Source organism: Scardinius erythrophthalmus (genome assembly GCF_964197995.2).
Source record: "Scardinius erythrophthalmus genome assembly, chromosome: 1".
Taxonomy (NCBI): domain Eukaryota; kingdom Metazoa; phylum Chordata; class Actinopteri; order Cypriniformes; family Leuciscidae; genus Scardinius; species Scardinius erythrophthalmus.
The window spans coordinates 35,112,101-35,122,851 of NC_138221.1; the positions used below are offsets into that span (position 1 = coordinate 35,112,101).

Genomic DNA, 10,751 nt, shown 5'->3' on the forward strand with positions numbered 1-10,751 from the left:
TGCCTGGAGGAACCTTTTGGGGTTCTTCACTTCGCCACACCGGCGGAACCGTCTGTAGATCCTCTAGGCACCCTTTAAAAAGGGCCGGTTCTCTGAGGAACCACACAGGTTTCCTGAGGAACTCTGATATTAGGCTCTGTGTGGAACCACTTTGGGTGCCTCCAGGAACCAAATTTCATTTTTTTTAAATATTTAATTTCATATTGTTACTATGGTTACCTTTGACATCTATTATAATAAACAAATTGAACCAAATACAAAATAAGAATTGTTTATTGATATCCATTTTTATACATACACTTCCATGCACATGGGGAAAAAAGCTAACTACAGATTAATATCAATGAATACACAAAAAAATAGTATAATACATAAGCAACATGAATAATCAACCATGTATATACAATAGATAAACAAGAAAAGACATCTCAACAAAATGCATGGAAACACATGTTCCACGAAATAAATCAATGTAAATAAAATTACATTTGAACTAATTAAAAATGTCCATCATACTTAACTTTAACACATTTGTGTTTCAGTCCGATGGTAAGTCTAACATCACTGTTTCCAAGTCCAAAAGCTCTATCAGATGCCAAAAACAAACAACAGTGCTAATATACACTCATTGTGCTGTAACCTTTATCTCTATACTGAAATCTCAGATTGTTAGTTATTCAGCTATTTTGAATCATAAAATGTTTAAGTCTGGGATGCCGTTAGACTGGAGTCTATAATGTACACTATGGCTTTTGAAAATCTTAAATGTGTGACTTGAATCAACAGTGTTCATAAATGGTTGTTGAGTATTCTCATGAAACAAGATAGAGGAAGTAGAGGCTTCGACCCGGAAACAGTATTAAGGTGCAGTAAAATTATCTGTTGTTCTGTGAATGTTCACTGGGGAATTCCAGTCATTTTACTAAGAATCCACACGATCAGCAATTTCGTTTGTGGTCAAAAATGTCACTGTGGGACCAAGTTGGTGTGAGGTACTTAACGAGTTAGAAAAGTGAAAAGGTACAGCATCGTTTTCCGTTTGTTTTTCCTCTTCTCTGGTGGATGGTCCAGACACTTCAATGATTTTCAGGTCTACAGGAGGATTTTTATTCTTGATCAAACTTGTATTTCAGCTTATTTCAGATCCCTGCAAAGTACAAAATTTACTGTTAGTAATGTTATTAAAGTGATAGTTGTGAAATTTAAATAATTTCCTCAGCCTTGTGACGTTCCAAACCTGTTTGACTTTCTGTCTGTGGAACCCAAAAGCAGATCTCAGGCATAATGCAACCCCAGTCACCGTTCAATTTCACTGCATGAAACACAAGCAGAAAAAAATGTGTAAATCATTCATGAAACCATTCTTATGTACACTTGTCTAGTTCAATTCAATACAACACTTTATGTAAAAATGGTTAAGATCCAAAAATGTCCCAGAAAAGATCCTAAAAATAATCAATGAGTTCACAACTCATGTGTTATGGGTTGTGTTGCAAGTCTTCTGAAGCCTAATAGCTTTTTCCTTTTTTTTTTTTTTTTTTTTTTTTGTCGAAAAAGACTAAACTTGAAGTTATAATTCAGAGTTAAAATGTCTATAGCATTTTTTGTGAATCAAACCTGTGATATTATTTTTCTGAGTAACATGAATGAGATTTGAGATCATGAGAAAAGATTTTCAGAGAATAACTGATTTAAAAAACACAAGTACACAGTCAAACAATACAATTGCACACAGAGAAAGTTCATAGTAATAAAGTACAGCATGTGGTGCAGGTAACTTACTGTAATTCAATGTTGCCACTGAAATGTTCAGATTATTTTAGAAATGTAATGGTTGTTCTGGGGAAACAAAAGAACAAAGCTGATTATTCACAACATAATATTTATTGACCAGTAAATGGCTTTAAAATGGTATTTGAGAGAATGAGGACACCTGTAACGTTAGTAAGTAAAGTTAACGTTAGGCTAAACAAAAACAGAGCAAACTATAACCTGTTTTTGTTATTCATAACAATCAGAGAATTTTCTAAATTAGTTAGGCAATTTGAAGACACAGTTGTACAAAATATGTTGAATTGAATGACTAAATCAATCTAAGACAATAAGTCAATCATTTCCATTTGTTCATTAGATCAACGTAGTTAGCATCGCGGCTAAAAACAGATACTGTGCAATAAACGAGTGGTAAACACTGTAAAAACGTAGTAATGTATAATAAATTTAGTTTATATATATGTGTGTTTAAATATATAGTGAGTAGACTCTGTATTTATATTTATTTGGCGAGTTTACAAACCTTGTAATGGAGAGCCGAACAAACGGCGGAAGCTTTGATGAGGAGAGCCGTTACTTTCAAACCGATGACGTCGATCAGCTGAGCTTTGTTGCGCGCGAGTAGCGCGAGCATCACTGAAGCGACGACAGCAGAGGAATAGCAGCAGTTTCGTGACTGAATAAAACTTCTCTCCTCCTGCTTCTTCTTCTTCATATAATATTATTATTATTTAGTGTTGTTGTTTAAGGTTTAAATGACTTAATAAAATAGGCCTATACTAAATATATGTAATCTACCCAAGTGAAAAAGACTAGGTTACTGTTAAATGTATTAAAATGCATTAAAGTATATTTGTATTGTAGGTCTACTAAAAACACACTCAAGTAAATTTTTAATACATTTAATAGTACGTCTTTTTCACCTGGGTATGTATACTGAATCAAACTTAAGTAGCCTATAATAATAACAATAATAGGATAATAATAATAATAATAGAATAATAATCTAATTCTGGCCTCACTGAACCATTGGGTTCCTCCAGATGCTGGCTTTAACTTAAGAGATCTTCCAGGAACCACTTAAATGTTAAAAGATCTTCCAATAACCCTTCTATCGCATTCAAGTTCCTCTATTTTCCCCCAAAGCACTTCGAGGTCTCATAGTAATGAAAAGGTGACTCCAGAACCTCTGAAGTAAATACAAAGTGCTTAAAGGATCCCATAAGTTCCAGCAAGAACCTCAAAGATTGTCAATGCTCTTCCAGTAACCCTTCTATAGGAAAAAGAGCTTTGAGGCACCAAAATTACATTTTGAAGTTCCTTGAGTATCCAACAGGATACTTGAGGCTCCTTTAGTTTTTACAGTGTAGGCAGCAACGTCATTGCAACTTCCAAGGCCCAGAAAGGTAGTAAAGACATGGTCAAAATAGTTCTGTCATGACAACTCTCATGGTAATGGTTATGGCAATGTTAATGTACATGAATAAACCACCGTCGCAGATCTATACAGGTGGAGCTAGGGAAGGTGGAGGGCATTTTTGAAAGTGCTGCATACTGCTAAAAGCAACACACTGGTATTTTTTTAATGTTGACCCGCACCTCATTGGCCGCTGATGCAACATCAACCAATCAGCTGTGCTATAGATAATGATGTGATCACTACCAAATAAGTTAAAGACTTATCAGCCTGCACCATATAGAGTTCCATTCCAGAACTAGATGTTATGAAGTAATGAGAATAAACAAACAAACAAACAAAAAATAAATAAATAACGACTTTATTCAACATTTCTTCTCTTCTATGCAGTCACGCTGTTGACGTAGTAAACACAGTGCATTCTGTGTCCTAGAGAGCTGGCTCATTTTGGCCGAAGCTAGTCATGTGAGCACCACAACGCATGGTAATGCTGACGCAGGAGCTGGCCAATAATGAGAAGGATTTGTTCTGTATTATTCGGTGTCTGAGATTTTACTTGACACTGGGCAGAGCTTGGCTATATTAATATTCACGAGTTTCGAAACTCCTGTTTTGTGTTAAAGCACCACTGAAAATATTAGCGCATGGCACGCTAAAGGCTAATTAGCCGTTTCAGCGTTAAACGAATAGCGAACCAATTATCATTTAACAGCCTATTTTTGTTATGTTTCTGTTTTAACATGAGAGTCAAAGCGTATAGGTTTGCCGAAATGTATGGTGGCATAATAATATTAATTCTAAACTCATGTGGTGAAGGCAGCAGTAAACTAGTATAGCCTACTAGTTTACTGCTTCCTTCACCAGCCTACTAGTTTAGCCTACTGCTGCCTTCACCACATGAGTTTATAAACTATAGTTTTCTTCTACTCTTCTACTCTGGGTAGACTTATATTTCTAGTGTTATTATGTTTCCAAAATTGTACACATGCAGGAAAACATGTTAATGTAGGCTACTTTAAATATATTTTAATGATTATCTTAATTGGCCATGATAAATTATGCATGTGATAACCCTATGTCATGCGCAAGAGAAACAGCGCGCAGCCATCTTTAGAATATTGTTTTTGAACTTCCGTTTTTGCGGTCTCTCTGTATATTTCAATGGCATCGCTGTCGAGAAGTAATTAACTGGTCAAGTGGATTTACTTTTAGTAAAGTTAACGAAAGTTATCATGAGCATTGTAATGTTTAAAGCAGATGTCTTAACAAGTGTCAGTAGACCGGGAAGATTTTGAAACGAGCCGTTCATTCATAAATAGGCCTATGTTAGATCGTAGTGAAAATACAAACCGGAAGACAAACGACAACGAGCGCTGTAAAGGGGCGGGGATAAGGTCTACAACCTTGATTCTTTTCCAATGAAGATGTCAATAAATATATCCCTGTACACCAGACAAAGCAGACACTTTTATTTTCACTTTGTTTTGAGCATGACAGTATTTAAAATTTTAATAATACAGGTTTGTTGTAAATGCAATGTAATTTTTTACATTGAATAGTGTCAGTTGCAAAGGCTGGTATCATTGGGATTGCATGAGCAGAACAAACTTTCATTTGTCTGGGATCCCAAGACGCTGTGTAAAGTGTGTTAATGTGTGTTTAAATAAAATTGTTTTTGCTTATATGTCAGCTATATGTCATGGCTTCTCCTCGTTCGTGAATAAAACTTTAACACAGAATCAGTTGCTCTTAAAAAAAAAATGAAACTCCTCTCATGATTTACTTTATCTTTGATACAGTAAATGAGGCAAACAGCTACTTAATTTTAATTAAAATATAAACATTTTAATTGTAATGGAAAGCTTGTAGAATATAACCCAAACATTCCATTGTTAAATGTAATATAACCCCCATGAGTAACTTTATATATTACATTTAAGACATGTTTTGTCATTTTGTCAACTAAATCCATATGGGGAAAAATATTGGGAATGTTTCCTGATAATATGAAAAAAATAACATTTAAATTTAGGATTACTTATTACTAAATTATTTACCAACTGAGCAAGCAATTAAGAAATTACAGAACAATCACAGCAGTCTGTATGTCTAATTATCCCTGTATTGATAATCATAATATTCCTCACACTTTTGCCAATTATGTCTTCTCCAAACACATTTTTAAATACTATAATATATTTTTAATTCGGACATTCAAGCAGCATGGCAGAAGTTTCTGGCAGTCGTAGTCTCTGCACTTGGAAAACAGTACCTTTAACTGAACATCTGGTTTTGAAAAGCTAAAGAGAAAAGTGTATGTAACGTGCATTTTTCAATTAATAAAACACCAAACAACTGTAGCGCGTGACTCGGTTTCTAGATCTTACAATTTCAGACTATGGACCAGACTCCGAAGATTTTTGGATCGACTCGCTGAAGCAAAACTAGCTAAAATAGTAGGCCTAAAAAATTCAAAGGAATAAATCACCCAGACTACTGGACTGCAATTAATTAAATAAAAGGTAAGTATATTTTCTCTCTTTGTTGGTTTTTGGAATAATTACAAATTAAGTAAAATAAAACAATTAAATTACAGAAATATACAGTATTTCAATTAAATGACATATAGGCTACCAGAAAAACACAATCAAAATTTCCCAGTGTCACTTTTCTAAATCTCAACCTCAATATTTCAATTTCATATTCAACAGTTGTTGTTTTAATTTCAAAAATAGGAAATAAGAATGTTCATCAAAATGGAAACAGTTCAGTCCATAAAGAAAAAAAAAAAAACAACTTGAATTCTTGTCTTCAGGAAAATCCAGGTAAATTGGAAAAATATGCAATGTGTGCAGTTCTGTCCTACCCACTCAGAAACTTTGTTTCTCACAACTGGTTTCCAGGGACGAAATGATGGGATGGCTCGCCAGTCCAACCAGGGAAATCGACAGCAGGACAGAAATAGGAATCTCAGCAGCAATTCAGTAACTCTCAACAGAGAATTTAGATAAAAAAAAAAAAAAAAAAAAAAAAAGCTTGATACCCGATCTTTCTGGAAACTTTTTCTCAAACGAGGGCGGAGCTAACCTTTCACCTCACCAATCAGAAATGAATTCAGAAACTTTTTTCTATTCTTTGAATTATTTATAATAAAATAAATACATTTTATTTCTTATTCTTCACTTACTATTAGTTTCATAGCGATATGATAGTTATAAATACTAGTGACCCAAATGAATGAATGTAGGGTTACACAACTTTGATCACTGGTGTTTATGCTTAAATAAAACAACTAAATTTGCATGAAATGTTGTTGTTCATATTTTTAGTTCTGTGTTCATTTTGTTGATTATGAGCATATGTTTGGAAGGCTATCTCACAGAGGGAAATATATTTCACTTGATAATGACCATATATGATTGACGTCCATTTATCTCCGACCTGTTGGTTTCAGCACTGGACAGCGACACACACAACCTGTCTGATCCTATCAGTCACTCTCAGCTTGCTGCCATAATAATATACATATACAGCCAGGCCAAATACTGCCGAGACTATTTTGAGATCCTGTGAAGAGCTCGCTCAGAGGTAAACACGCGTATTCTTCATTTTATTGAGCTGAACTCCTAAAAAGATTGGCCATGTTTATATAGGCTAAATCGGACTCAATCATTGAAATTGACTTGAAAACACATAGGCCTACTGAATAATTTATTTAAATGTATTTAAATTAAATAATACAATTCACCTTAACAGTCTCGACCATATTTGCTAAGCTAGAATTAAATCAAATGCACGATTGGATACTCTGTGTAATCACGTGTAGCATCCTGTTTTAAAAAAAAAGAGAAAGTTATCACATTTTACCTGTCGTGACAGATGGTTGGTTCCAGAACTGTGCATTTGGCGTGTGTCAGCGGCCGTTGCAGAGAGGTGCTATGTAAGGCTTTCAGAATGGCTATCTGATAACAATGCTTGAATCTCTTACAGTCCCGGCACAGTAAGCCTGCGTAATTTAGTAAAGAAACCATTTCCCCGCCCTCCGTATAACACTCAAAAGGCAAAAAGGCGCCATAATCTCAAAAGTTAGGCTACATGTGTCATGCGTTTATTTATTGTTTATGGGCCATTTGTGCTCAAAATGTACATAAAAAACACTATTCATGTACAGTAGGCCTATATTCATTATTCAAACTCAAGATACAGGAAACTACAGAACAATCCTTCATTAAGAACATTGTTTGATATAAACTGGTTGTAATTTAATCATTTCTTAATTTCCGTCACTTTTGGCCACTTTTTGACCTTCTGTCATTCAAATAAATGAAACACATGCAAAAACAAGAGAGAACCAACGAAATATTTATAACTGATTGTCAATGTTTTCATGTGAACGTTCTTCTACGTACTTTTTTTGTGCATAAAATAAAACCTGTAGCTGTAGCCTCAGATAAATACATTAAAGGAGTTGAGAGTTTTGTTCTTCCGTCATATTTAAAAAGTATAAATATTTTCCTCAAGTTTTGATGGTTTCATCGAACCTTTAGGGTCGTTACAAACAAATATCCCATCAGTACACCAATAATTAATTATATGTGTGGTCATTCTTTTCATTTATTCATGTTTTATATGAAGTTTTCAAATGTAAAGTTTCTGAAACGTCTTCATAAAAAAAAATGGATTATCAGTGTTTTGTCACAAATAATCAAATAAATATAGCCTAACTTCACTATATTACGGGTTTGATTTGCAAATATAAATAACTGCAGTTAAAAACAAACACCTTAGTTTTTATTTCAAAACTGTTATAAAGTTGTCAAATCAATAATTATTTTATATTAAAAAATCCAAGTGGCACTGTAAAACTAATTGTTGGTTTAACATTTTAAAAAAGTTACTTGGTTATCTTAAAAATTTCATTGAAATAAATAATCTGCGATAACACAATGAAGGACATGGGTTTGTTTTCTGAACCACATTCATTTTCTAAGATGATTTGACAAAAGAAAAAGTTGTGATAACAAATCATGAAAATACATTTTCACAGTGTAGGCCTATACACATCAGATCAGTGGTATGTTTTTGTGTGCAGAAACGAAAAGAGAGAGCTTGATTTCATACATTTCATTTTTATTTTTTTTTTCATTCTCATTAAGGCGAATAAAGTGTCGCGTCGGAGATGAAAGCAGCGTCGACTTTAGCGGTACTTCTCGGACAGAGCCAGGCTGACCAGAGCGAGGAACTTATCCACAGACACATGCACCTCAGGAGTGAAGTCCTCAGGAAACATCAGCGCGAGCGCCACGAGGAGATTGTGATTAATGATCTGGGGGAATAAAATAAAACATAAAAACATATAACAAATGTAGACTGTGTTTTATTGAAATTGGAAATGAAATGAGATCCTCGGACAAATGTTTTCAGCAGAACGAACCTTGAAGTTAGCGGGGTCCACGCGAAGCATGAAGGCATGGAGCTCGCTGAGGGTGAGCAGACCACCCTTGAGATCATCTATCAGCCCCACAGCGTTCAGGACACCATTCACTACTGTCAGTCCATGTTTCTTCACCTGAGGAGAGCCAGGGCTCAGGTCTGCCCAGTGGGCGAAGTACGTCTTCGTTTGAGGGTAAACGAACAGAGTCCTGAAAGGATTAATAATAATGAGATAGATTGTCTATAATAGCATCTTATGCTATAAATGTCCGCTCATGCACATTTCACATTACCTGGACAGAGTCTCGTTGCCAATCTCCTCAGCCTTAGGGGCAACTTTGTTAAAGAAGGTCTTGACCGCCAATTTGTCCTTTGCAGAAAGACTCATGGTTACTCGATTAGCTGTGAACAGGCTGCCAAAAAACAACAACTCAAGCAATCTGGGGTTCTTGGCAGGGCTTTTTAAAGAAGAGGGGGCATTGTTTTGAACGCAATATTTGACTCCACCTCTCAAGCAGACCAGTGGGAAAACATCTCTTGAATCTTGATAAGCAAGACACAGCTGTTTTAGTGTGAATCAAGTGAGCATTACGTGTTTTTATGATTTAAACTCTATAGGAGCCCCACAAGGGCTCAAGGACATTGTTTGATTCTTGTGAACTGAAGGCTTGACTTAAACTATTATTTAAAATGATGCAATTACTTAAGAGTGCTTTGACCCACTTAAGCACATTATAGCCTGCGCAATTACAAAATAATATTGTCTTTGATAAATGGTTAAAGTGTAGGCTACTGACAAGTAATTTACTTTAATGACATTTTATGGAAACTTGTATGGCATGTATTAAAATGTATTATTATTCATATATATTATTAATAGGCCTATATTTGTAATGATAAAGTTGCAATATATTATATTAAAAATAGTTAACTTCATGTCAAATAACACTAAATCTAATGTGCTTAATGTGCTTTAGTATGCTATCAAAATAAGTGTACTTCTTTAAAGCATGACAAAAGATTATCAAAACATCATGATTAGCTTTTTATTGCCTGTTGTGTTAATACATTGTATTTTGATGTACATTGATAAACAAAATGCTCACATTGACACATTTTCTGTCATTTAAGCATTGATCAGCTGATATATTTTAAACCCTTTGATAAAACATTGTCTCATGAGAATGATAGACCATACGTAGTACCCAAACCGATCACACTAAATGCGTCTCTATAGCACGCATTGTGTTTATCGTGCAGTTTATACGCCAAAATGACTTTTTACGTGCATATGATACGCATGGGTAGGTTTAGGGTAGGTTTAGTAGTGGTGTAGGTACGTGCATATGATACGCATGGGTAGGATTAGTAGTGTGGGGGTGCGTGTGTATTACACGCAATAAAGTGCGTATCATTTGTACGTAAAAACTAATTTTCGCTATAAATTGCACAATAAACACAATGCGTGTAATAGGTTTTCGTCTTTAAATTGATCATATTTGCACCCATCAGTGTTGAAAGAAAGAACACTATTAGAGTATAAAACACCAATATAAAATGTATTTTACTCTGTTTAGAGTTTGTTGATATATAATTACATTTAAACACTGCACAGAGTCAATACGAACTCGATTACACTTTCAAAAGTGTTAAAACTCAACTGGGAGTGGACTCCATGAAACACTTTTAAAGTGTTGAAAATAACTACTAAAAAGAGTGTTATTTTCCCATATTTTGTAGTTTAAAACATTTTGTGGTTAAGATGGCACATGGCCAATAAATGACTTATTTCTAGAATGGCGCATTGATTTGTGTTCACGTTGCCAATTCTGGCATTGAATTAAATACTGTCTGGGAGTGATAAAACCACTGGAATTAATGTTTGACCAAACTACTATTGCTGTAGAGAAAGGGGTTGGATTTCAAGTCTTATCTTCTGGAAACATACTCACATTTTATCAGTAGGTTCAGCAGGAGGTCCACCCTTGGTTGGCACTGATCTTGATTACAATGAATTTGTTCACGCGTGGATATCTTCCTGCTGAAGCATGCTGCAAATGCTACTTCTGAGAAAGCAAGATGTTTCACGATGAATGCTGTAACTCGGGTGCTGAAGGTGTGTTAAACA

At 34.7% G+C, this 10,751-nt stretch overlaps 1 protein-coding gene across 1 annotated transcript; it reads right to left on the reverse strand.

Annotated features, from left to right (window-relative positions):
* Window positions 1–8,387: 8,387 nt before the first annotated feature.
* hbae3 (hemoglobin alpha embryonic-3) lies at window positions 8,388–9,011 on the reverse strand (the record flags this gene model as incomplete). The annotated part of the gene is made up of 3 exons (XM_081372674.1): window positions 8,388–8,516; window positions 8,625–8,832; window positions 8,917–9,011. 3 exons carry the CDS (start codon window positions 9,009–9,011, stop codon window positions 8,388–8,390), a joined length of 432 nt encoding a protein of 143 aa, XP_081228800.1.
* Between the last annotated feature and the right edge of the window lie 1,740 nt (window positions 9,012–10,751).